Below are 27746 nucleotides of genomic sequence, written 5' to 3'. Positions count from 1 at the left end.
AGAATACTCCATCTGCCATCAGTAATTCAACCGTAACGTTATGACGCGACGAGAAAACAAAAATAATGACTTTATTCAACAATTTGTCTCTTAAATTGTGTTCGGAAGACGAACAAAGCGGGGTAAGTGATTAGTGACAAAATTTTAATTTTGGGGTGGAGTAACCCTTTAAGGTATCAGTCAAGAGCCCTACAATCTAAAAATTAATAAAAAAAAATCATTCGTTTATTCATTCATTCATTCAAAGAAATGCTTATTTAATATAAACTATTTTTATAAATAATAAAATGTTAAAATAAATAGAAATATTTTAATGTATTTAAATGTATTATTATCATTATTATTTTCTGGGTTCATTTAATTTTTTTTTTTTTTTTTTTTTTTTGCTAAATTGAGATCTTATAAACTTAAAAAAAAGACCATTAGTTACTATGGATTCTGTTCTCAAAAATAAATTCATTTTAATTCACACTAACTGAACTGATTTCTCTACCAGAGACAATCCAATTGCAGGGCATCAGTCACATGACTCTCTAAACCTGTTTGAATGATATCAAAATGTTTACATTTATTATTTTAATGTATTTTAATTATTATTCATTATGATTATTATTGTGTATATATTGATATACAAATCCCCCTCCCCCCCCAAAAAAAAAATTAATAAAGAGCATTAATTTTTGCTTGCTAATTTAACATATTTCAATCATATCTGTTGTGTATCCAGTATTTTATCTGTTCTATTCCCAAAAATACATGATTTAGTAGTATTCGTGTCAATAAATGGAAGTGATTTGACTAGCAGGGGCGATGTGTTAAGGTGATGTCAGTGTAATGTTTGTCATGTGTTTCAGGTGAGTCGTCTGTCTGTGGAGAGCTGTTCTCAGTACAGCAGCTGTAAGACGTGTCTGGGCTCAGGAGATCCTCACTGCGGCTGGTGTGTCCTGCATAACATGTAAGTCAATGTCATTCCTCATCCACAGGCTAGAACAGTTATTCTGCACACTAAAACATGCTTGCTATGTCTCAGGAAATAAAGCATTACATGGTGTTTAAGAGATCGGTTGGTTGTCTACATCTGAATGGTTTTGTGACATTTCTGTCTATCTGAATGTAATTACAGACCTCATGAAATTGCTTAATATGCAGTTTCAGTTCTGTGCTGAAGTACTTCCTGTTTAAAGAAAGTTTAGATGGGTCATGTTGAAGAGTGTCCTCATTTTTAGCCAGTATGCTTTAGTTTTGTCACTGCCATGAACTGTGATTAGCTGCTGATTGGTTAATCGGTTGCTGGAAAGGGACATTTAATTGGGCAATAAAATATGTAGTGCAGGATGAGTCATCATTATTTTTGGTTAAATTTTGCCAGAAGACAGAGACTGTAAATTTTAAATCCAAACACTAGGCTTAGGTTATTTGATTAAAAATACAGTACAAACAATAATATTTAAATATCATTACAATTGAAAATAATTGAAAATAATTTTCATCATCATTACTACAGTCTTCAGTGTCACATGACCCTTCAGAAATCATTTTAATATGCTGATTTGCTGCTCAAGAATCATTTCTTATTATTATCATCAATGTTTGTGGAAAATGTGATTTTTTTTTTCTAATTCTCTGAATAGAAAGTTTATTCAAATAGAAACATTTTAAGTTTTGGAACATTCTAAATATATTTACAATTCAATGCATGCTTTCTAAATAAAAAAATAAAATTATTTTAGACTTTTGAAAGGTAGTGTACGTGAGCTTACTTGAGTATTATAATAATATCCTAACATAAAAAGCCCTCAAAAAAAAGCTTCAGTTGTTGTAATACATCATCAAAAAACAACCAATAACATACAACAATACAACATTAAAAAAGAATAACAACAAACGTGTCTGTACTCCGTCACCTTCCACTCGGGATTCACTTATAAACACTTTAAGACACCTCAGGGAATTCTGGAGCCCAGCCAGCCAATCAGAGCGCTGCATCGCTGGTGGCTGCCATTTCAACTACCTCATGCAGGACTTGGCAAGTGACAGGCCTCCCCACATGTTCCCTAGTCCTTTTTTCCACTCCCGTCATTTCTGTCTCTTACCTCCGGTTGATCCCCAGGCAGCAGCTGGTCATGGGGGCCGGTTACTGCCGTCAGGAAGTGTCTGGCTATTGCTGGCTTACCGCCACCCCACACTGCCTATCTGCTGTCATCAGGGCTTTCTGCCCCCTCCTGTACTGGATGAACTCCTGTCAGAGAGTGGGCTGCGTTCAGTCAAAGCCGGGGGAGGAAGAGCATGTGTGATCGCTGAACATGCTCTTTAATTTATGGAGTGTTTTCTGGAAAGAGATGGGAAAGGTTTTGACAGAAGTGTGTGTTCGTGGACCGGTCGAGATCGCGCCATGGAGGCTGTGAGGCCTCAGGGTACGGATTGTCACTGGAAGTTTCTACAGAAATGAAAAACATTGTCTTATCATCTGTAGTAAGAGGCATCGTACAGGTTTGGTAACACAAATTGGATCCAGAGTCAGCTTTCGAAGCATTTCCGAGCTTTTGAACGCGGCGTATAGACTCAGATAAAGTTATCCAGAGGTGATAAAACGGCTTTGTTCTGCCTTCCTGCAGTACTGTGAAGACCATTATCGAGTTTTACATGTCTGCGATGTGATCCATCTTTGTTTAATAACAATAATATATTACTACTGACCCCAAACTTTTGAACGGTAGTTTAAGTTAATTTTAAGTATTTTAAAAACTAAGACTAAAAGCTTCAGTTGTTCTGTTTTTTTTTTATCTTAACAGCTGCAAACCTTACTTATCCAATCAGATTTTGTGTCACAGCTATTAGTTTTATAATAGTGCATTTTAAAGTATAATTACACTAGTAAAACACTTTGACAGTCATTCTTATCTTCATTACAAATGTGTCTGTATTTCAGCTTAGTTTTGCCTTCCTGTAGCTCCACAAAAACCATTGTCGAGTTTTATGTCTACAGTTTAATGCATATTGCATTAAACGAAAAAAAAAAAAAAAAAACCTTACCGAATCTAAACTTTTGCATGATCGTTTATATAAGTTAATTTTGACTATTTTAGAAGTATGCTAACATAAAAACAAACTAAAAAATGATATTTTGTTGTAAAATCTTACTGGGTACAAATATTGCTCATCCAATCAGTTTTGCATCACAGCTATAAATTCAATTTTGCGGCACAACTATTAATTTTACAGTTGTGCGTCTTTGACAGTCATTTTACGTTCATTACAAACATGTTTCTATTTCAGCTTTGTTTTGTCTTCCTGTAGTTCCACAAAGACCGTTGCTGATTTTTCATGTCTACAATTAAGTGCATATTTGCTGAATAATGACAAAAACAAAAAAACATTACTGAACTTTAATTGGTAATTTATATAATTTAATTTGGGGTATTTTAGAAATATGGTAACATAAAAGTAACCTCAAAACTAATAGAAAAACTTACAGTAATTGTTGTTATTTTAACCGCTTCAGACATTGCTCATCCAATCAGATCAGAACAATTTGTTTTTGAGATCAGCTGTTTGTCTATGAACAAAATAACATAATCAGAACAAACAATCATGGAAAAAGGAATAACAGATATATTGTCAATAATTTGACAATCAGACCAATAGTCAGAAAGAAGACCAATAACACCATTAAAAGACTTATTCTACAAGCATTACAAATGTGTCTGTACTTCATCACAGATTGTCGTTGGAAGCTTTAACAAAAAGGAAAACATAAAAATCTGCGAAAACTGTGCAGTGTGAGGTACTGTGTGGGTTTGGTTAAGTTGGATCCACAGTCAGCAGTTGTAGTGTTTCCAAGTTTTTGACAACAGCGTTTAGATGTAAAACAAGTCATCCAGAGGTGATAAAACGGCTTTGTTTTTTTGCGGCCTCAAAAATAATAGACTAGAACCCTCAATCATTTTGATACTTCAGACATTGCTCATCCAATCAGATTTTGCGTCACAACTGAGTGTGCATATTTTAAGTACAATTACACCATTAGAAGACTTTGGCAGGCATTCTACATTCATTACAAATGTGTCTGTACTTCACTGATTGCCATTCGAAACAGAAACACAAAACATTGTCTTCTCTACTTGAAATCTCTTCAGCAAGACAACAACGTACGACTTCAGTTCCACAAATTGGATCCAGAGTCAGCATTCGAAACGTTTCAGAGCTTTTGACAGCGGCGTGTAGACACAGATAAAGTTATCCAGAGGTGATAAAACAGCTTTGTTCTGCCTTCCTGTAGTGCCTTGAAGATCATTGTGGAGTTTTACACGTCAGAGAGAAAAGAAAAAAAACTCACTTCCGATCGACTTTCCACCGTCGCCATACCTTCAACGAGATAAAAATCTTTAATTAAGATGTAAATCTGGGATTGATGGAATAATTAGCGAAGCCTTTACGCACCCGTTGGAAAATGACATTTGTTTGCATATTAATAGCATATCCCCAGACTTTACATGACCTTGTGACAGCCGCTGCGCAACGCAATTAGCAGCAGATCAAGCAAAGCAACGGATTTAATGGCCGACGTGTTCATTGCGCACAAACACCGTTTCTAAACTCCAAAGAGCCTGACCTTTGACCTCAAACGGCTCGTCACCCGCCCGGCCACGGTTTCTTCATGCTCAGATGACAGATGTGTGAGTGAAAAATATGATGCGTATGAGTCTTGACAATGCATCGGTGACTCCTCTGTCTGCCGTGTGGCTTTGTGCCACTCAGACTAGTGCGATTTTGTGGAGTCGATGGAAACTGTTTGCTTTGACAGGAAAAAAAAAAGGCAACCTTGAGACACACCAGGTACACGAGTGTCTCAAGCACTCAGGGCTGTCGAGTCTGTTTTATTAAAGTAAATCTCTGAGAATCTCAGTATATTAACTTGGTGATTGTTTAACTCCCACTGGTTAAATATACAAAAAGTGACCTTTTTTTGAGTTCCTGTTTCACTAACGCATTAGCGGGATAATTATCAGTACAGAGATGGCAGGTACAACAAGGTTTCTGTCAAAAATAATTGAGCTATCTTTGAGATCTCAGACATCACAGTGATGTTGATTCTTAGGACCATTGCTTTGTTATGCTGTTGAATTTAGGGTTTCTGAGGTAATTACTGGGTTTTTTTTTACAGATTATGTATTGCTAATATTCTTTTCAGCTAAGTCCTCCATCATTTCATCACGCACAGAAACCTTGCACACTGAGTCTGATGCGTATTAATTAATCCATTGTGGAAAAATTAGCAAAAAAGTATGCTACTAAATGGAGTCTTTAAGCAGTGAGGATGATTGTGTCCCCTCGCTTCTTAAAAAGAGAAAAAGAAAGGAAATATTTGGTCCATCCAATCCTGAGATACTGAGAGGAAGGAGAGTTGTATTAAAGTAGTATTAGAAAATAAATACAATCTAATAAATGGTTTTATCTTTAAATTAAACAATTTTAAGTCTGTATTTTATATAAACATAAATGTATCAATTAATAATAAACACCCCATTTTGACAACATAATGTACACTAAAAAAATGGTGTTGAAACAAATTTGCTGGTAAATTTCACAAACAACTGCAAAAATACAGAAAGTAACGCTTTGAATAAAATGCGGAATTTTGAAGTAGAAACACTTTAGTCACTTTACACTTTACTATAATCATTTGTACAGTGTATAGTGGATTTTCTAATTCACTGGAATAAAATGGTTTATAAGAGCCATTTCGTCAAGAATCAGACTATACTGATTGTGCTGTCTGTATTTAATTCACTAAAAAGAACTGGCTCATAAGAGACAATTGTTCAGGAATCATTTGGTCTGCACTGGTTGTGATGTGTGCATTTGATTCACTACAAAAAGAACTTGCTGTGACCAGTGTAGTCTGATTCCCAAATGAATGAATCTGTTGAGATTTTGATTTCTTTTCAGCAAATCAAACATGTAAAGCACAACCAATGCGATTTGGTTCCTAAGTAAATGAATCTGTGTGAATTTGATGCAAATCTGATATAAGATTAAATATGTTTTACCAAACATAGATAATGTATTTTTACTTACACATTGTCGTATGTACAGCCAGTAAGTTTCTGCAAGCTGGATAATATTAGTCAATATAACAGTAGTTGTAAGCTGCAAGTGTTTGATTCACTAAAAATGGCTCGTTAGAGTCAATTGTTCAGGAATCTGAATGAATGATTCTTTTTAGTGAATCAGCACCACCAGTGCCTGAAGCTTCAGAAACAATGCTGCAATGTCTTTGAATAAATGATGCAATTTCTTAACTTTTCTCTCAAATTGCTTCCATTGCACAAAGATACATTTATATTCGCCTGACGTTTTTCTCACTTTGTAATTTCCAATTACAGGTGGTTTTATCAGGTTGAAACTCTGGTGAGAAGAATTAAATTGGATCTGGTGTCAGTTTACAGATGGATGAGGTTAGACAGACATATGGTCTCACATTGCCGAAGTAAAACGAGTGAGAAGAACAGACAATCCCATAATGCACTGCTCATCATGCACATGTGTGTGCCTGTGGCTTGACCTACAGTCATACATGTTTTTCTTTATTCTCTTCTTTTGATGTGCATTCTTCCTCTCCAGCGGCACGGAGAGCGGAGAGGTGATATTTGAGCGAGTGTGACGAGTCACAGTTCATTTTTAAAGCTCTTGTTCTAGCGCTGTTACTGTAGCTCATACTCAGTGTTACGGACATGAATAATAGCTCGAATCGTGAGGCTTGTTTGTTGCTTTAGAGATGTAGAAAACCATGTGTTTTCTATCCCGTTATATCTTTCATTCGCATCAGTTTCATTGTCTTTCTCTCGCCTCAATGACAGCCAACAAGAAGAGCCTTCAAAAAAACTACACCCATTCCTCCCATCTCACCATAACACGCTTTATAATTACTGGAACGGTTGCTCTTAACCTTCTGTGTTCGTTTATTTCAGCTTCGCAAATCCAGATAGCCTTTGTAGTGGGTGTCCTGCGGATCTATCGTCTTTTATCAGCACACATAATGCTGAATAATGACTGGCACACCCCACGGTTTTGTTCACTGGTTATTATGTTCTTTTGTTGACAAGACAGTACCCTTCTCTATATAATTAATATTTGGACATGTGCACGTATCTCAATTTCTCCCGTTGCGATGACGCCGTTCTCAGCCTTGTGTTATCGTTGTGATATAAAAGCTGGTCGAGCAGATGTTCAGGTTCTGACCTTTTTATCACAAAAACAAACCTTGTTTGCAGCAAACCTCCTTATGAGTGATGATTATTGTAGTGTTCAACACTTTGGTGGGGTTTTTTCCTGGAGTGATCTGATATTTTCAAAACATCTACTTGATATGCATTGGTGTTATACTAAAATGTTTTATGTTAGAATGATATTCATCATATAATATTGTTACTCTTGAAACAGGATAATTAAATGCAATAACTATTTAGGAGAGATGATTTTATTTATATACATTGCTATACAAGTGCTAAATATTAATTTATTTGCTAAATTAATACATGTAAATTTTAAGCTAAATAATTGTTTATTTGTTTGTATGTAATATTTAATATTACCCATCAAAAGAGAGAGATTAAATATATTTATGCAAAATTAAAAATAGTAATTGTCTATCTGTCTGTCTGTGTCTGTATAAATTTAAATATATATCTAATGATATATAAATAAATACAATGTATATAAATGTATGTATTTGTACACATTCTCTATATAGATTTTTATAACAAAATTATATTTTTATATAATATACAATAATTTTTAAAAATAAATATAATAACAAATTTTAATTATATACAATATTTAATAACTAAAAAGATTAGCATTTTTAAATAGACAAAATTTTTTTTTTTCAAAATTAGAAAAATATAAAAATATATTTTTTGTATATATGTATATGTATATAGTTTATATATATGTACAGTATATTCTATTTTCAAAAGAAAATAAGTTATAGAATATAAACAATTTAATATTCTTTATATATTTTATTATATATTACACAATATATGTTTGTGTGTGTTAGTGTTTTGTAATCTAATGTAATTTATAATACATTTTTAGATTATATTTTATTCTAATATGATTGATTTGGTATGTTCAAGACGCATCTACGAAATATATGCAATTTCATCTGAAATGTCATTTTTCGAGTTTGTTTATCTGATATTTCAGGGTTCATCGACAGTTCAAACTCCTTCTGAATGCGTGTGGCCCTCTTTTGTTAAACACACATATGTAACCCCATGTTTTGGAGGCCTTTCATCGCATCCGGCTCGTTTTGTTTGCCAGTACTCGCTCTCCTCAGGGAAACGCGCCGTGCACCATTGCCATGAGAGATGCTTTTCACCGTCAGCCGCTGCCAAAAGTGTACTCGTTTTTTGGCTCGGGAGGGGACGAGGGGCGGCTCTGACCTGCATCTTATTCTTCTCCTTGTTGTCTTGGCTTTGTATTCAATTCCCCGAGAGCTCTTTAGCCTCTAGCCACCGACATGGCCAAGCCAAAGGGAGAGAGACTGAGTAGAAGAAGGGGGCAGGGGGGGAAAAAGCGCCAAAGTGTATCTCTGGAAATGGTTAGTGTCCATGGAAACGAGGGGAAGCTAGAAGATGGATTTGCAGTGTAATTCAAATCAGCCCCATTTGGTGGAGTTTGTATTGTATTACTGTTCCTACCGAAGGGCTCTTGTGGATTTGGGAAAATTAGCAGTACAGTGTCTGGTAGAAAGGACTGTGGTTAAAAGCTTTAGGAGGCCTATTATTGTGCGCTCGTCTGCTGTGATGGATCTGTCATAGGTTCGGTTGGGTTGCTGTGTTTGTTAAGAGCGTGCAGGTCTCTGTAGACGCTGTTAGCGGCTCTCATGAGTATCCCTCAGTGTTCATTAATGTTCTATTCATGGTTGGGTCTTTCAATGACTGCACATTTACTGGTTGACCTCACCGACGGCTCTTGGTGTACTCACAGCTAGCACGCTACTGGAGACTTGTGCTAATTGTGCTGGAGGACGGGATGCTTCTAGGCTTGATAGTACACGCACGTCATTGAGACGTTCATTCATCTGAAGCCTCTTTTAGAGTATCTTTTGCTCTCAAAAAATACCATGCCGTTCAACATCCAACACTCCAAATGTTTGTGGGTTTTAAGATGTTTTTCATGTTTCTACACAAACAAAGCACTCAATCTTATAGTAGGTGTATTTATTTATTTATTTATTTTTTGGCTGTTCGAAAACACATTTTGTGTGTGTTATGAAGGTGTGTATATAATTAAGAATTTTTTTTATATATATATTAAATATATTTATATGTAATAAAAATTATATGAATATAAATATATACATGTAAATATTTTCAATATATATACGAAGGATGGATGGATGGATGGATGGATAGAAATAAATTGTGTGTGTGTGTGTGTAAGTAATATATACATATTCTATATTTTTTGTATTAAGTTTCTATAGGTCCTTTTTATTACATGTTCAAAATGCTTTTCTAATATGTATGTTTTCATTTGGAACATGTCATTTTTAGTATTTCTTCATCAGCAAGCATTGTTAAAATGTTAACGTTTCATAAGATTATAAAGTATGTAAATGTGTTCTTTTTTAAGAACAGAATGTACTGTGGAAAGCGTCAGCGCTTCAAATCTAGTACATCTAGTTTCTGAAAGATTGCAACCAAGTGGGAAAGTCAAGTGAAAGAAAACCGTCGTTTAAATCTCTGATGACTGATGTCTGCAAACAGTAAAGGTCGTGTACCAGACAGACGTCCTGAAAGGCACCGAGAAAAACTGTTGTCTTGTCAATAAGCCCTCAGTCAAACAGATGGACGCTTCTCCCATTGTTCCTCTCACTAATCAAAGTCAAAGACACAATTGACCCAGAGACTCTCAGAGCACTTAGTCCTTTGCGTATATCAATTAATGCACGCCATCGATTTCTCTCGCCCCGTCTTTCACCCCTCACTCCATCTTAACAATCTGTCCACCCATTCACCTCAGACGGCCGCTATCGGAGTTCTCCATCATGAAAGGCCGCTGGAGTTTTCAAGGTTTTCATCCCATTTCTGCCCTAGTTCTTCATTTACACAGGGTTCAATGTGACCTTAGAAGTAATAAAGCAATATTACTTGGACTGGAATTGGGGGGAGACCAGTGGAAACCATCCTGGAATTATCCTCATAAGAAGGACACCAAATATGGAAGCGTAATAGATTTCTTAGAAATTGGAATAAGAGACAATGAGAGTACAACCGCTCCTCAAACTAGTTCAGATGGAGAGACAATGAGAAAAGGCTGGAAAATTAATGGAACTTGGACTTTAGGTAAAGGTTAAAGTCTTAGTTTAACCAAAAATGCAAACCCACAAACCCGTATGACTGGTTTTCATCTGTGGAAGACCAGCCGGAGGTATTTTGAAGAGCATCCAAGCAGCTGTTTTCCGACAAAAAGCACTATTAAAGTAGCCCACATGACTCACGCAATATAGTCTAGGTCTTCTGAAGTCAGACAAAAGCTTTGTGTGATAAACAGACCAGATCTCAATAGCTTTTAAATCTCATTCACTTGTTGCAGAATGACTCCTGTGAATCATGTGTTTGGTAAATGAATAAATGTGAAATTGTGTCATTTGTGCACGCACATATTAAGACTTGGTTGTGTCAGAAGGCATTGCACCAGGTTTGACGTCAGTGACTGCTAACGCCACTGGTTTTCTAGTTTAAATATGTGCATGTGCAAATGAGATTTTCAGTGAAAAACAGCAGTGAACAAGTCAAATGGACCAATTTCATGGTGCTTTTCTGTGCTTCTGTTACAGTATATGAAAAAGAGCAACTCAGAGATTTATTTTCTTTCTAATATCTTATTTAGTGCTCCTCAGAGTACATGTAAATGAATAGATTTGTAAATTAGTGTAATTTTATGCTGTAGCATCTTTGTTTATTTATGCAAGACGTTTATGATAAATGTGAAATGTGTAATTCATGCTTGCACTAGGGGTTGCACAGACTAATCGACTAGTCGACTTCAATGCTCTGCCATGACCCTTTAAGCTTGAAGTTGACTAGTCCCTGGTCCTATAGAGGGCGCAACAGGATAATAAATCTTTGAAGGACTTCCACATTTACGTTCTGTTTCCAAACAGTTAAAGTGACAAATAAATGTATACTGCGAAAGCTCCACAAGACATGTGTGATTATATTACTGGATGCTCAAAATTGAACGGGAGAATGCACATTATAAACAGTTTATTGTACAGGTAAGTTAATCGCTGTTCTAATCTAATGCGCTGCTACACTGTAACACACACACTTAGGCTACCGACAGTACCTCGTATATTACACGCAGATCATTCATTCAGCGTGGAAATGTACAGTCAACACTGTTCTGTGATTTCTCAATAAAATATCTTAGAAACTGAAAAGTTCAAGCATATATTTCTTAATACCTAAATCCCACAGTGCCACTACTACTAGAGAGACGCTGCCATGTAGAATTAATTCAGACACGCAATCGCTCTCACTAATGCATTCATATAAATGTAATCTTTACTGTGCTACTTTATCTATATCTGATTTAGAACGAGCAGAAATCTGTGAGAAATAAAACGACCCAAAGGCAAAATAACTGATAAAAATAAGCTGTTATAGGAGCAATAGCCATGTGGGCAGTGCTGTGTCATATGCCACAGCTGTGCACAAGGGGTTTGTTACAGCTCCAGACTTATTTGTTCATTAATGACGTCATCATCGACTAGACGACTTCAACTCGACTTGCATCACGTAAAAGTTGACTTTAAAAAAATCAGAAGTTGTTCAACCCCTAGCTTGCACATATTCAAACTTGGTGCAAACAAGACTCATTGTGCCAGTCTTGACAATAGTGATCAAACATCATAAGTCTTGTAGTTTAAATATGTGGATGTGCAAATTAATTTTTCAATGAAAAAAAAAAACAAAAAGTCATGTGGACCAAATTTAATGCTGTTTTGTTTTCTGGTGCTTTTATAGTGCTTCAATTAAATGAAAAAGAGCAGCTCAGATTTGTTTTATTTGTAATATTTTTTTGTTCCTTAGAGATAAATAGAGTAAATAAATGTATATATATATATGTGTGTGTGTGTGTGTGTGTGTGTGTGTGAGAGAGAGAGAGAGAGAGAGAGAGAGTGTTTATAGAATATGATTCAACTTAAATTTGAAGCTTAATTCATTCATTCATTCATTCATGCAAGACATTTATGATAAATTAATAAATGTGAATTGTCATTCATGCATGCACATATTCAAACTTGGTGCATCAAGATACATTGAACCAGGCTTGACAATAGTGATATTTTTTTTGGTGCTGTATATATTTTTTGTAATATTATTTGTGTTCCTGTAAAATAAGGAATAAATGTAAATAAATAGTTTATTGATTGATTGGTTGATTGTTCGTTTGTAATGTTTTTGTTGTTCCGCCAAAATAAGAGATAAATGTAAATAAATAGTGTAAATATTTATTTATTTTGTGTTCCTCCAAAAGAAGTAATAAATGTAAATAAGTAGTTTGTTTATTGATTGATTGATTTATTGTAAAATTTTTGAGTCTTCCTCCAAAAAAGGAAAACATTTAAATAAATAGTTTAAATAATTAAAAATTACACTAAATGTATTTATTTATTTACTTATTTTGGTGTTCCTCCAAAAGAAGGAATAAATATGAATAAATAGTTTAAATAGTTATATTATATTTTTATACTAAATTAATCCATTTGATTTATATTATTTATTTATTTAGTGCTAAATAAACAGATTTAAATGCAATTAATTAAACACAAGTTTGAAACAGCATAAGGGTGACATGATGATCATTTTTGAATGATCTATTATTTTAACATAGTCTTCTTTGTGTCCATGAATGACAATCTGAAGGTTGCTGGTTCAATCCCAGAGCAATCCCCTTAATCACAATCTGCTCCAGAGCATTTGTCCCTGTACACCGTTCCACAAGTCACTTTGAACAGAAGTGTCCGCTAAACAACTGCTTGCTTACACGTGCATTGTTTCACTGTACGCTTCCTGTCATGGGCAATTTACAGCCCTCGTTGAGTTCCTGTCCCAGATTTGCTTGCCGTACATGCTGTGCTTCAAGAGGGATCAATACGGTCCTCAAGGAAACATTCCGGCGGGTCGTCGTATTGTTGTCACCTGGGTATTTTTGTCCCGGGAACCACCTCAGGACCATCCTACCTGAGAAAGGTGGCGGTGTCTCATAAATCACATTAGTTCCAGTTCACCAGAAAGACAAGTGCAGTTTAATTGGACAAAAACTCATTTCTCGAACGCAGGAAAGAGAGAAAAACGAAAGCGAAAAGGGGCAGGAAGGCCTTGAAGGTGCATGTACCGAGAGATATCCTTTTCTATCTCTTTAATTAAGACTGCTCCTGTTTCTTTTTTCTTTCCTTAGACATATGGGCATAATTAAGGGAAAACAAATCATTACTGCTGTGTGCATTGCTAGTGAATAATGGCATTGTCAGTATCGACTGCGCTTGCTTCATTTCCCAGACAGACAGGCGCGCTGGAGGTAAAAATGCAGCGTTTTGCTGTTGCGGATGGAAAATAATGGCATCTTAGACATCGTGATGAATTAGATACCTGGGCTTTTGGCAAATATTTAGCTTCCCCCCCTCTACGTGTCTAGTTTTGAGGTGTTTGATGCGATCTGGGGTGGCTGCGCTTTTACAGGCTTGTTCTCTATCTCTCCTCCGTGTGTGTTTTTCATTAGAGTCTCCGGAGTGGCCTTAAAATTAAAGCACATTTAATTTAGCGAGCCTCGTTATGCATCATCAGCTTATACTGTACTTCTCGCCGCTGACATATAACAGTAATCAACAATAGGCGTGTTTAGGGCTGAAGTCGCTAAAATATGACTTGATTTTGAGCAAGGTTGGTGTATTTTAATGCGGCGTGTCACGAATGGCGGCGCAAACATTGTTCTAATAGATGATCGGGGTCGGGTTATGATGAGGCTTTGTGTATATTAGCATAACCTTCCTCGTTCGCGGGCTAACACAAGCACTGGCGACTTTTAACTCCACTTAACATGTCTAACGAACATGCCAGGTTTATGAATGCTTTAATATCTGGCAGCTTCCCTGCAGATGTACTCAGCTCACTCCCACGGACGCTTGGCGGCAAAAACAAATGAAAGCGCATAGGAAGAGTGTCGACGCAGCAGTCATTGTTACTGAAATGCTTACAAATTTCTGTGCTTGAGATAATCAATACCATTAATGTTCCTCTATAATTTTCAAATTCTGTTTTTCCCTCATGACTGTACGCCCGTGGTATGACCATAACCTTATATAACTGTAGGAGTAGTTTTTGTAACATTTTACATTAATATTGTATTCATTAACATTATCAAATGCATTAGGTTTCACTAACTATCAGTTAAAAACAATTTATTACAGAATTTATTAGTGTAATTTAATGTTTGTCTTTTTTCACATTACATTTTCAAGAATGGTAATGTATTATGAACAAACATGAATTAATGAACAAACAATTATTTATATTTATTTATTGTTTTGTATTTATGTAATTGTAGTTTTTGTTATTTTGGGTTTTTTAAATGAATCATTATAAAAATTATTTCATATTTGTTTATTATTTTAAGATTAGATTTGATACTTATATTATATTTATAATGTTTGTGTATTTAGATTTTTATATTTTATATTTATGTAATTTTAATTTTAATTATTATTGTAAGATTTTAAAATTAATCATGAAATAATTTAATTTGTTTATTGTTATTTTAAGATTAGATTAAGTACTTATATCGTGTTATATTTTTATTATTATATATTTATATTGTTTTATATTTATATAATTTTAGTTTTATTTATTGTTATTTTTGTGTCATATTTCTACATTATACATTTATATATCTATTATTAATTTATATTAATCAGTTTAATACTTTTAAATGAAAAAAAGTGCACAATACACTACTTTTGAATGCACTATTAGTTTGGGCAAAAACAATACGATTAATTGTGATTAATCAGACAATAATGTGATTAATCGCGATTTGCATTTTTTTTTTCTCAAATTTATTTTAGTAATACATTTCTCCTTTTTAAATTGGAAACTAAATCAGATTAGTTGTAAATTATTGGCAAACCTCACATTATAACAGTCTAAGTCATACACTCAAAACAGTATAAAAATATGGCTCTGACTGTAAAATTTGACTGGATAAGCCACATTTGAAGTGATATACACACACAATTCAATTAGATATTAATGCAGCAGTATTCAGGTTGCAACTGCAAAGTTTTTCCCCATTATTTGGGACAAGTCTCATTACTCCATGTTTTTGTCATTATCATGTGTAAATAATGAAGAGCGCCCTGACCTCTCACACACAGATATAAATCTACACATTTCTGCCATTGCATGGTATATGAGTCTATTCTGCCCAACATGTAGCTCCATATTGGCAACATCAAAAGCGTTTTGTATTGTTGATCCATTTGTGGCAACTGTGGATATCGGTGGATATTTGACATGCATTGGTCTGAGTGGACAGGGAAAAGGAAAATCATGCTCACTGAAGCTTAAATGAGACGGGCCGCTGCTCTCGTCGAACGCCTTATCGAGCCAGCACCGCCAACTGCAGGCTATTGTGTGGGCCGGGATGTTTCTGTTTACTCATCCGTTTGTTTGTTTGTTTGTTTGTTTCCAGGTGCTCCAGAAAGGAAGCTTGCGAGAAGTGGACCGAGCCGCTTCACTTCAGTACGGAGCTGAAACAGTGTGTTGACATCACTGTCACTCCTGATAACATGTCCGTGACCTCCGCTTCCACACAGGTGACTGAGTTTATATGCTACTCCAGAAGTAGCTAGAACCATATTCATAATTATGCATTTTTATTATGGACACTCACAATGGTGTCCTTTATTAGTATTGCTGTTACAGTATAATGAATACTTTGATAAAAACATACTGTATGAGAATGAATATCACAAGGTGGGAATGATTAAAAAATCAAAATTTTGTCATCATTTACTCACACTTATGTCGTTCTAAACCTGTAGAGCTTCAGCAAAGGGGATGATTTTCAGTAAAGAATGCCTTAAATATATCTATCTGTCACACAGATCTAACATATGTCATCAGAAGGCTTTTATTATGCATTTATGTTGCTTTTTTGTCATTTTTGAGCTTGACAGACCCAGTTTTTATTTTAATTATATGGAAAAGAGAGGCTCAGGGATTGATTATATTGAAATGTATGCATTTAATAAAAACAATTAATCAATGAGCCAGCAGTATTCATAATATAGAATGTGAGATTTATTATGCAACTAAAGTATAAGTGTTTTTTATTATGCATGTATATGATTAATTCTAGATTTAGATTTATAGATAGATCATGTATTTATAGAATGTCTTCATCTTTCCTGTTTCTTGAAATAATAATATATATTTTAATAATAACCTGTATTAGTAAATGCTATAAAACGGGATTATTGTTAGTTTATATTAATATTTAATGCATTAACTAATGGTAATGTTAGTGTTGCTATAATTTTATATTATAGTATATAAATTTATATATATGGTTATTTTTATGGTGAATTAAATTAAAATTACTAAAATATTTTGGATCATTTTTTATTATTTTATCTTTATTTGAAAACTAAATCAGATTATTTAAAACAAATGATAAATTACAAAGTACGTTTCTCATTATATAACACCTGAGTTAAAAAAAAGATTATTTGTAGATTATGTATTTATAGGATATTCTTAAATCTTCATCTTTTGTGTTTCTTGCAAAACAAAAAAAAACAGCTTTAAAATGATGGTGAAAGATGACAGAATGTTAATTTTTAGTTGATTTTTTTTCTTCATTAATGCTTACAGAACCGAGCTAAAATGCTGTTTTCACACATTTTAGTCACGCAGCTCACGTGATGATCTAGTATGTCTGACTGGAGAACGTGTGTGTTTGTGTTTGTGCTCCAGCTGAGTGTGAAGGTAGCTCACGTCCCGAACCTCTCGGCTGGGGTGACGTGTGTGTTTGAGGAGCTAACAGAGAGTCCAGGAGAAGTGCTAGCCAAAGGACAAATCCTCTGCATGTCCCCATCCCTGCGGGACGTCCCATCTGTCACCCAGGGATACGGTAAGAAACATGAAATTCCATTTAAAATGCTTTTGACATCAGCCAGTGAGATGTGTAAATAATATAGGAGGAGACTTGATTTTTTTTTTTGTATTGGGATATGATTGGATCTTGAAAAGCGGTAGTATTATGAATTAATAAAACATTTTCTGCCCATGTTGTGTTATATATTTCAGCTAAATTAAACCCTTCCATCTTTCTATGGTTGAGCCATCGTCTATATACTAAGATTCTTAATAAGGGTGAACACAATGTTTAATTTGACTTGAATGAAAATGAGGCTGAGGGATAGATGTGTAATTCATTCAGTAGTAGTTGTTTTCATGTCCTTGGCCATGTCTAATTTACACAACCAATGTTTTCCGAATTTTGAGCAAAAACAAATAGTTCAATATTTCATGCTGTCTCAAGGTCAAACTGTGTTTTACCGGGTTGTTTATCCATTTGAAGTTTGTGGAAACATATTTTCAATCTTTCAACAGTCAGACTGAACATCCATCACTCACGACCTCGTTTTCATTTGCGTCAAATGAAATGCATCTACTCTGACCAAGTCTATTAAGCTGCTCTGTAAAGCTGCTTCCAACAAATTGCGCTTTAGAAATAAAATTTAATTTGATTTAATTTTTACCTTCCGTGTTTCCCATTTTGTGCCGGTCCTTTTTTACCTTTTGTGATGACTGATAATTACATGAATCTCTTCTGAGCTTCCTGAAGCTTTGAGACCTGGATTTCATTTTTTTTTTCTGGTTTTTAAGGTACTCTAAGAATTCAAAATCTCCTGATGGTAACTTTTAGACTCCGGAAGCCTGGTATTCCCATTAATAACAATTATTGCATGTCCAAATGGAAATATTATGTCAATTATAGTGAAGTGTGGCCCACAAGTATCATTTGATGGGCAGAGATGTAGTCATTATGGAACGCAAAAGGGTTGCTGAGTTTGAAACATAAGTGCATTTCGCTCACAGATGGAAGAAGTGGATAAATGGTCTCGCAACCAAATATATTAGAAACATGAACATTAGTGAGTATATGTGCAGAGTGGGGCACAGATGCTGCGCTTTCTGCATTAGACCATCAGCACCAGTTCAAATGGCCTTTCTCATGTTAACTTCATTTCTCCTGCATTTTCTTCGCCTTTCTCTTCATTACTGTCTCTTTACGTTCTTTTCCAGGTGATAAACGGGTCGTGAAGCTCTCTCTGAAGTCCAAAGAGACGGGTCTCAAATTCATCACCACCGATTTCATCTTCTACAACTGCAGCGTCTTGCAATCGTAAGTGCAATCGTGTGATATGTGACATTTCCAGCTGGGTTTGATTGGATTCGTAGTCATCGAACTAGTTTCCTTCACAGCCGCCGTTATCCACATTGTCAGCAATTAAAAAAAAAAAAACATTTCCCCCACAATTGATTCCACCTTTTTTCATCCAGCATCACATCTTTTCTCCTAAAACAGCTGGCGCAGATGCTGGAATTTTTCACATTAAAGAAATTATATTAAAGTTCTTAAAAACATGCTAGAAAATGAAAGAGGAAAGTGAAGTCCAGGAGTTAAGTCCACCTTAATTTCTATAGCACTGTATACAAAGCAGCTTCAGTGACAAACAGGAATGCATTTTTAACATTAATAATAGCATTTAAATTAATAAAATAAAGCAATAAGCCCCAAAAAAACGTGGTTTACAGTGAATTTATAACAGCTAAGGGGCGTTGTTAGGCATGACGCCAAGAGGAGTAATTAAAACCCCTTTAGCTGTTATAAATTCACTATAAACCACGGCTTCATGGGGCTTATTGGTATTATAAAACGGTTATTCCATATAAGGTTTCACAAAATAAAACAGAGAAAATAAAGTGTAATGATATTATTAAAAACAGTATTCTTCCACCAAATCGCTGTGTCTCATTTATGTATGTAGTTCCTCAGAATCAGTTGTGGTGTATTTTTCTAGAGAAATTTACAACAGCTTCGAACGTGGCTCAGCCAATCAGAATCGAGGACCGGAACTATCGGTTTTATAATTATTGTTCTTAGGCCCCGTTTACACTAGTGCATTTTCGTTTTAAAACAGCGTTTTAGAATGAAAATGATCCTCGTCTACACTGGAATTTCCATGGCGTTTCAGAAACAATCTTCGTCTACACTACACAACCTAAAACGCATGTCACGTGACCAGTCAAGCAGGTACAGCCGTAGATAAGAAAAGGTAGATTCCCTATTATTTAGATCACGGACACGTTTACGTGCTTTGAGCGATCAAATGGGGAATCTACCTATACATCTATGGGTACAACAATGCGCGTGCTGTTATTGTTTACACGGTCGTCAAGGATACGCAGAGTGAATGTGAACAGCCAAGCCATTGTTTTAAGTCTCCGTTTTGGTCCGTTTACACTGAAACGCAACCCCGGAGTTTTCAAACTAAAACGGGGTCTGCAGCGTTTTCAAAAGTCTCCGTTTTCAATGGTCAAAAATGCCGGAGTAGTGTAAACGATAGGCGTAACCTTAGCAAAAGTTGTGCATTTTAAAACGAAAACGCATTAGTGTAAACGGGGCCTTAGTTCATGTTTATTTCTACAGACGTAATATTTAATATCAAATGTTAACTTGAATGCATTTTGAACTAAAATTAAAAATATTATAAAATATTAAAATATTACATGTAATAAAATTTTAAATGATAAAACAGTACATATAAATTAACCTTGAAAAGAATTAATAAATGCTGTAAACATTATTGTTCATAAATCATAATACTAAATGCATCAATTAATCTTAAATAAATCTAGTCCTTAAAGTTCATTATGTAGTGAAATGCTACATTTAAAAAAAAAAAAATCTGTCAGTTTGTGGTCAGATCATGGTGGTTGAAATTCAATTCAGTCACAGTTTACTGATGCAAACAAACACAGCACAGATGTGTCGTGATACTCACTGAAAGCAGAAGAGCTGGAGCTGGATTAGACAGATGTTTGTAGATAAAGAAGTGTTTGTGTATGGGCTTGCTTAATCAAAACCACATGCATAATTTAATCTAGAGTGCTTATTAAAATGATAAAAAAAATCTCCCTTTATCAGAGCTTCGTCTGTTCATGTCTGTATCTATTTGTTAATAATTCTTCCTTAATATTTCTGAATGTTACTTTTTTATATATCAAGAGGAGTTTCATCATATTAGTGTATAAGGTTTCTGTCTGCAGTTGTTCTTGTATGTAAACAACTGTATCTGTTTGCTGCCCTTTCAGTGTCTATTTTTCAGCACTCCATTTTTTAAGATGCTGTCATGTTAAAGAAATTCATTCATTCAAAAAAAAACAAAAAAAAAACACTGTTTTAAAAGCAGCTGTTTCTGGACACACAAACATTTCTTATGTGCACAGTCTGAGATGAGATGCTTGTTGAAAAAACAGACAACAGATATTTGTTTCATCTTTTGAGAAGTCATAGAAATGCTATTGTGGATATTTTCATTTGCTTTTGTTGTAGTTTCCGTTCACCACTATAGAAGTTTATCCAACTATGACGACTTCTGCCCGTAGCATATGTAGGAAAAAAGTTGGCTTTAAGACATCACCCGTTTGCTTATTATAGATTGTGCAGTGGACCGGCCTTTTTTCTTTGTAGTTTTTTTTGCTGATGTGAGATGTATTATTGAAGAGTAGCCTTGACAAACATGTTTTTCTCTACTCAGAAAGCATGAGTACTTGCACAATTATTGCCTTTGTCAAAATTCGGGACATTACCAAGATGCCCGATTGTGTCAAAGCAGCTTTACAGTATTAAACAGATAAATAGTGTGTCAATAATGCAAGAGGACGATAGTAAACACTCAATTTTCCATCATTGATTAGTGCTATCAGACGATTAATCGTGATTAATCACATCCAAAATAAAAGTTTTTGTTTGCATAATATATGTGTGTGTTCTGTGTATATTTATTATGTATTTATAAACACACACACATACAGTATATGTTTTGAAAATATTTACATGTCTATATTTATATTCACATGCTTTATATTATAAATAAATATATTTTATATATAAAAATAAAAATTTTCTGAAATATATACATGCATGTGTGTGTATTTATATATACATAATAAATATACATAGTACACATACATATTATATAAACAAAAACTTTTAACTTGGATGCGATTAATCGCGATTAATCATTTGATAGCACTATCATTGATACACCTAGTTTACCTAAAAATGAAATTTTTTTCACGATTTAATCACCCTCCACTTGTTAGAAACCTGTAAGGGTTTCTATCTTCTGCTGAATATACAAAAAAAAAAAGATATTTTGAAGACAGCTGGTAAGCAAACAGTTGATGGTAGACACCAACTTATGTAGTTTTGTTTTTCATACTATGGAAATCAATGGCTGCCGTCAACTAATTGGTTATCAACATTCTTCCAAATATGTTCTTTTGCTGAAAGAAATTTGTTCAGGTTTAGAACAACCTGAGGGTCACTTTTTATTTTTGGACTGAATAATCTTCTTCTTCTTCTTCCTTCTTCCTTCTTCGTTCTTCGTTCTTCTTCCTTCTTCCTTCTTCCTTCTTCCTTCTTCTTCCTTCTTCCTTCTTCTTCCTTCTTCCTTCTTCCTTCTTCCTTCTTCTTCCTTCTTCCTTCTTCCTTCTTCAGTCTAGTACAAATATTATGCAGTATTTGTTTTTTATTTTAACTTCTGCAACATTTATGATTTTTTGCTTATGGAAAATTATTTTTAATTGGATGTCTGAGTTGTTCTGAGAACCTCATTTGAAAACAAAAACATCTGTAAATTTCTCAGAAACCAGCAAACATTCTGCTGCAATCGTAATTTAGCTTAGAAACACACAATAAGTTCCCACTGGCAGTAAAAAAAATAGCGAGTTGCAGCTCTGTCTGTGGTCAGTAAATGAGGGTAATTGCGCCAGAGGTGTTAGCGCTGGTTTGTAATTGCAGTGTGGTCCAGCTGTTGGCTGCTGGGATGATTTCCATTTGAGGTTTGGGTTATTTTTGCCCTCCGTTCATACGGTCCTTTGCTTCCGCCTCAAGGTAGGTTATTTATATAGTGCTTCTTACAATACAGATTGTTGAAAAGCAGCTTCACAGTAATAAAAATGAAAATCACAGTGCTGGGTTTTTTTAAATATGAAAGCAGTACAACTTCACCTCTAAAAAGACAATATTGTCAATGTTGATTAAATTAAGTTCAGTCAATATCATGAATGGAACTCAGTTCAACTCTTAAGAAGCTCAGGACAGTTCAGCGTTAATTCGCAGTCATGCCCAAACTCAATATATTTATGTTCATTTGCACTTCATTCATCATGAAGTCGATGCAGAGGGTGGAGACGTGTCAGTGCATCTCGGAGGACAGGAACCCCCTCGTTTATTTCCCTCCGCCGCTTCTCCTTTCTTTCGAACGCTTTACATCACTTAACCCAGTCAGCCAGCACAATCACGCATTGTGCACCTCCTTTGTTTTTCTAAAACCATTTCGGCCGTTCCAGTTGTGATTTGCATGGAAACGGGAGCAAAATGCGAATTATTTTATCAAATGAAGGAAAGCGGGAAACAAAAGGAGGGTAAAATATGTCAACTGTAGGGAGCCGCCATGTGGCGATGACAATTTGCATCTTGGTGCTGCATATACAGGTAGAAAATTAGATGCGCAAAGCTACACTCGGCAATCCGCTCTGTGTGAGTGTGTGCAAGTACAAGCGCCCGTGCTGATCCATCGAGCCTGGCTCAGCAGTTGCCATGGCAACCCACGTCCGAGCGAGGCCCGCTACCTTGCCAGCACTGCCTATAGCCTGTGCCAGATTTCCTGTTTTCACAAAAGCCCTGCGGGAACGTTTAGCCCGCCGATTGTCTTCACCCTCTGGTGACGCCGGTGGATGGCACCTACTCGTCTCCGTCCTCCTGCCTCCATCTTTATTTCCCACAATTCTTTGGCCGCCCAAACCCAAAGGTCCTTCCCCAGCCCCCTCTTAACCTCCTCTTTCCCTGCGGGATAACGACTCCTGTGATGTGAGAGAGGGGGCAGGGGAGGAAGACGGAGTGCGTTTCAGGATATTTACTTATGAAATGGCTCCTATAAAGCCGAAGCTCTTTATTCTGTTTCATCTTCCCATGCAGCTGTTAGCGAGGGTGTCTTTCTGGTGCTAGTTAGTTTTGGATGTGAATGTAGGCATTCATTAAACATGTGAAACTCTTTTGTGTTTTATTGCTCAACCTAGATATGCGTGGCCTCAAGTTACCAGGAAGCACTAATCAAAGGACGACTGTGTCCTCTTTCAGCGTTTTTATGAATAGTTGGGTAGGTTTTCAAGGAGTAGTTGCAGAGCTTAACAATAAGGAACATTTGTTGATTTTTTTTTTTTTTTAAATGCCTTGCACATTTAGTTTGGTTGTCTGTTGTGTTTTGTGTACTATTTGGTTTTCTATTCAGCCGTGTTATTGCGGTTTCTGCTGATAATGTTATCTGGCAATGCTTTGTCGCGTCCAGTGTAGACACAGTGTTAGAAGCATCAGTCAGGACAAATTGTTATTATAAAATAAATCAATATTTTATATATATATATAAACTGTATATATTTTTAATAAAAAATTGTCATTATAAAATAAATATATAATTGTAATATGCAGTTATGCACAAAATAGGATAATGTATGTAATAACCATTTTGCTTACAAATATATATACATATTAGGGCTGGGTGATATATCGCATGCAATTGTCACGCGCATCTGCGATAATGAACGCGATATTGCGTAGCTTGTCAGTGATCTACGGCTCTGTCTATTAAATGCCGCTCCATTTGAAAGCAGGTGATGGCGATTTAGCGCTAATCAGGGAACCGGCTCTACTGACGAAATGCGCAACTCACATGCGATATATTGCCCAGCCCTAATACATATATATATATATATATTTGTATATATGTATGTATATATGTATGTATGTATATTTGTATATGTGTATATATATATATATATATATATGTATATATGTGTGTGTGTGTATGTGTGTGTGTGTGTGTGTGTGTGTATATGTATGTATGTGTGTGTGTGTGTGTGTATGTGTGTGTGTGTGTGAAAATAAATGTGTTGTGTATGAGAATATAAATAATTTACATAAGTGAAGGCTTGATTTTATCCATTATGAGTAGATTGCATTGTGAAAAGAGAGCGTTTTAGAGGGAGACCATTGTATTACTCTTTGCTTAAAGAAAGAAAGAAAAAAATTGTTGTGACCCCTTGTAATGATATGCACAGATGAATCGAGGCCAGAATCTTGTATTAAGAACTTAAATATGGTACATTTTTAATTTCAGTTTGACTGTAGTGCACATACTCCAGATCTGCCTGCGCTGAAAGTCCAGCCCAGACTCCCAGTGATGGTAAAACACTCACTTCATCAGAGTGTCACCATTTGGCCGTGCTGTGTTTTTCAGCCCACGCTCAAATTAAAGCTGAGTGAATTGATGGGCCTTAAACCCCTGACACAGCATATTGCATATTTCAGGCTCGACTTGCAGATCGGTTTGCAGTATTTACAACGCATTTCAGCTGCAGTGGAGCGCTGCGCCCTCCTCCATCAGCTCTAGTTTGCATCTTTACCTTCCAGCGAGCTAAAAAACACACCCACGCCGAACCCCTGTCGGCAGTAATATTAGATTTAGCAAGTTCAAACGCACCCATACTGCAAAGAAAATGCATTAACTTGTTTTAAATGACCCATGATAATCCGTACGCTTTCAATTGTTCCACCAGAGATGGTTGTGCAAGAAAGCATTCGGTGTAATTTTGCCAATGCCAACGTCTGGGATGTTTCAAATGGGAGCAGCAGAGGATCTTTTTTTCCTCCTGAGAGCGAAACGAGATTATACTGAGCAATGCAGCTCCAGGTGTGGTGTGCTCGGACTGTCGAGTGCTCTCTGAAGGCGATCTGAACCGTGCCTCCGGAGGGAAGGACGTGATTAGGATGGCGTATTGTGTGGGCTTTCCGTACGGGACCGGTGGCAGATGAGAGACAGCGTGAGATGGAAAAAATCACCCTGCTGGTCCGGAAGTGTCCGCAAACCTTCTCACAGCATGCGCTTCATTTCTCGTGGCGCGACTGGCCTTTCGTTGGGTACGCTCGTTCGAGTCCACAGGTGCCGCCTGCTTATGTTTCTCTGCAGGACGTGACTGTTTAATTGGGAATGTCATTAGGGCCGCCATCTAAAAGACTTTTTCAGGGTCGGGTTAATGACTAATTGAGAAGCGGTGCGAAGGAGTCGGGTGTTCAATGGCCCTCGAGGATTAATTGTGTGTGTTGAAGTGAAAGAGCGGATTTGTGACATATTGACTGCTCAGATTTCCACAGCGGCGTCTTCATTCACGCCGAGAGTCTCTACGAGAGTTAAAGTCTGACCCGGGGCTCATTCAAGATGTTCCCAAGGACAATGATGTGATTTATAGGTGAAGTATTCGAAGAATTGAGGGAATTAATGACTTGAGCCAGAGGTTCAGTTGAGGATTGAGAGTTTAGGTTGCTGCTGAAGATACCAAACAAGTTGAAGTTCCAATTTCTTGTATTTCTGGTTGTAGATCTGGTTTGGTTGCTGGATTTTTTACATTTTTGTGTCCTGTTTCCATTGACAGCAAATGCCAAATATGGCCCTGTTTTGTTCGTTTCAATGAAGAAAATACGGTTCTGCACTGGAAAGATGGTGGTTTTGAACCAGAAAGTGCTATTTTTTCAGATGCTCACAGAAGAGTCAATCTGGATAAAGTGACACAAAACAAAACTAGATCATTTCTATTGTAATCAATTAAACTGTCTGGGAAAAAAGCATCAAAATGCATTGATTATAGATTATCTGTCTGTCTGTCTATTAAACAAAACCAGTTTTGGGTTGGATTTTGTGGTATAATAGTCAGTTACTTTGTGGTTTAACTCTAAAGTCAGTGAAAACTTGGGCTGAGTTCACAGATGACTTGTTTTATGTGCTCAGAACAGACCTCTCATGTAACTCTTTGTTTTGCTCCTCTGCAGGTGTTCGTCTTGTGTTAGCAGCCCTTTCCCCTGCAACTGGTGTAAATATCGCCACATCTGCACTAATAACGTTGCTGAGTGCTCTTTCCAGGAAGGTCGAGTGAGCAGCGCAGAGGTAAGAAACCACACCAGACCAGCTAACTAAACAATCCTCTGGTAAATGACACGCATCAACTGATGGGCATTTTGAGTTATTTTGTAGTTTCAAACGCATAATAAAAATCAAGTCATTTGTTTAATCAAATATGAAGATAATGCTAGAAATGTCTTTGCAAAAACAGTCAGAATGTGCCGAAAACGACAAGCTGAAAAGTTATGTTTTACAAAAAAACATTGCTTTTATTTATTATATAAGAAATATAAAAATGTCAAATAAATATATACCATAGATGATGCTTATATTTACTATAATAATGAATTAACATTTTTTAAAATATTAATAATATATATCCTAGATGAAAAACAGTGTAGTTAACTCATACTGTTAATATAACAACCTGTGCTTTTCTATTGGGAAGAATTAAATGTAAAAAAAAAAATTTTTTTTTTTGATGTTTTAATGAAACATTCCATGAAAAATGTTGTTTTAAAATCTTTTTCATATTTTTAATAATTAAATTAAAAACAATAATTAAAAAATGCAATGTAGAAATAACAACAAAACTGTTAAACCTCTGTTTCTCGTAGCTCTTCACATTCTCTTCCCATCATACATTTGAAAATCATTTTGTAAGTAATCTGAATTGTATTTTGCTAATCAACTAGTTGGTGCTAAACGAGTGCTTGACCACCCGTCCCCAGTATAAACCGTTCCAGTCTCGAGGGTTTGATCTGCAGCGGTGCCACGCCGCATAATCAGATTCAGATGTATTATGAGTTCATTTGGGATTCAGTGTGGCTTAGATGACTCACTGTTTCACTTTCTCAAATGAAAGATAGATTCAGATGTTCAGAACAGCTCGTCTGTTCTCAGTTTCCTGCGCTGTGATTTGCCCTAGAGGGTTGGCATTCTTTTAAACAGAGTATGCAAGCTTTTGTGCCCTGCTCCCTGGAGGAACAGGAAGTGAGTGAACCACTTATGTGTCCGCATCAAATTCGCATACAAATTTAAAGCAATAGTTCTTCCAAAAATGAACATTGTGTTCTTTACTCACCCTCATGATGTTTTTCCAAACCCATATGCTGGTAGTTTGTATGTGTCATAAGAATAAATAGAAACATACGGGTTTGAAACAACATAAGGATGTGTAAATAATGACAGATTTTCTTTTTTGGATTAGCTATTCCGTTGACATCCAGCAAGCCCCTCAGGCCGTGTCAGACCCAACCTGGTCAGCGGCCTCTGGACCTGCTCTGTGTTTCTCTCACAAGTGTCCATCTGTATGTGTCAATCACACAATTGCTTCTTTCACTCCTAGTCTGTGAAACACTGGGAACTTTCTCACTCGCTTCATTGTTCGTCTCGTTTGGCACTTGCTGGAAAT

The 27746-nt window shown here is 35.8% G+C and overlaps 1 protein-coding gene across 1 annotated transcript in view; it reads left to right on the top strand.

Annotated features, from left to right (window-relative positions):
• The window catches only part of plxna3 (plexin A3), a 158876-nt gene that overhangs the window by 68804 nt on the left and 62326 nt on the right, over window positions 1-27746 (top strand). The window contains exons 5-9 of the mRNA XM_042729357.1: window positions 855-955; window positions 15772-15895; window positions 17058-17214; window positions 18393-18492; window positions 26263-26377. Of these exons, the coding sequence (XP_042585291.1) occupies window positions 855-955; window positions 15772-15895; window positions 17058-17214; window positions 18393-18492; window positions 26263-26377 (597 nt within the window). The remainder of the gene's footprint in view (window positions 1-854; window positions 956-15771; window positions 15896-17057; window positions 17215-18392; window positions 18493-26262; window positions 26378-27746) is intronic.

This window comes from Cyprinus carpio, chromosome B8 (assembly GCF_018340385.1).
Source record: "Cyprinus carpio isolate SPL01 chromosome B8, ASM1834038v1, whole genome shotgun sequence".
Classification (NCBI taxonomy): Eukaryota; Metazoa; Chordata; class Actinopteri; order Cypriniformes; family Cyprinidae; genus Cyprinus; species Cyprinus carpio.
Note: the sequence above shows the minus strand (reverse complement) of the source record. Positions and strands in the feature narration are given on the sequence as shown.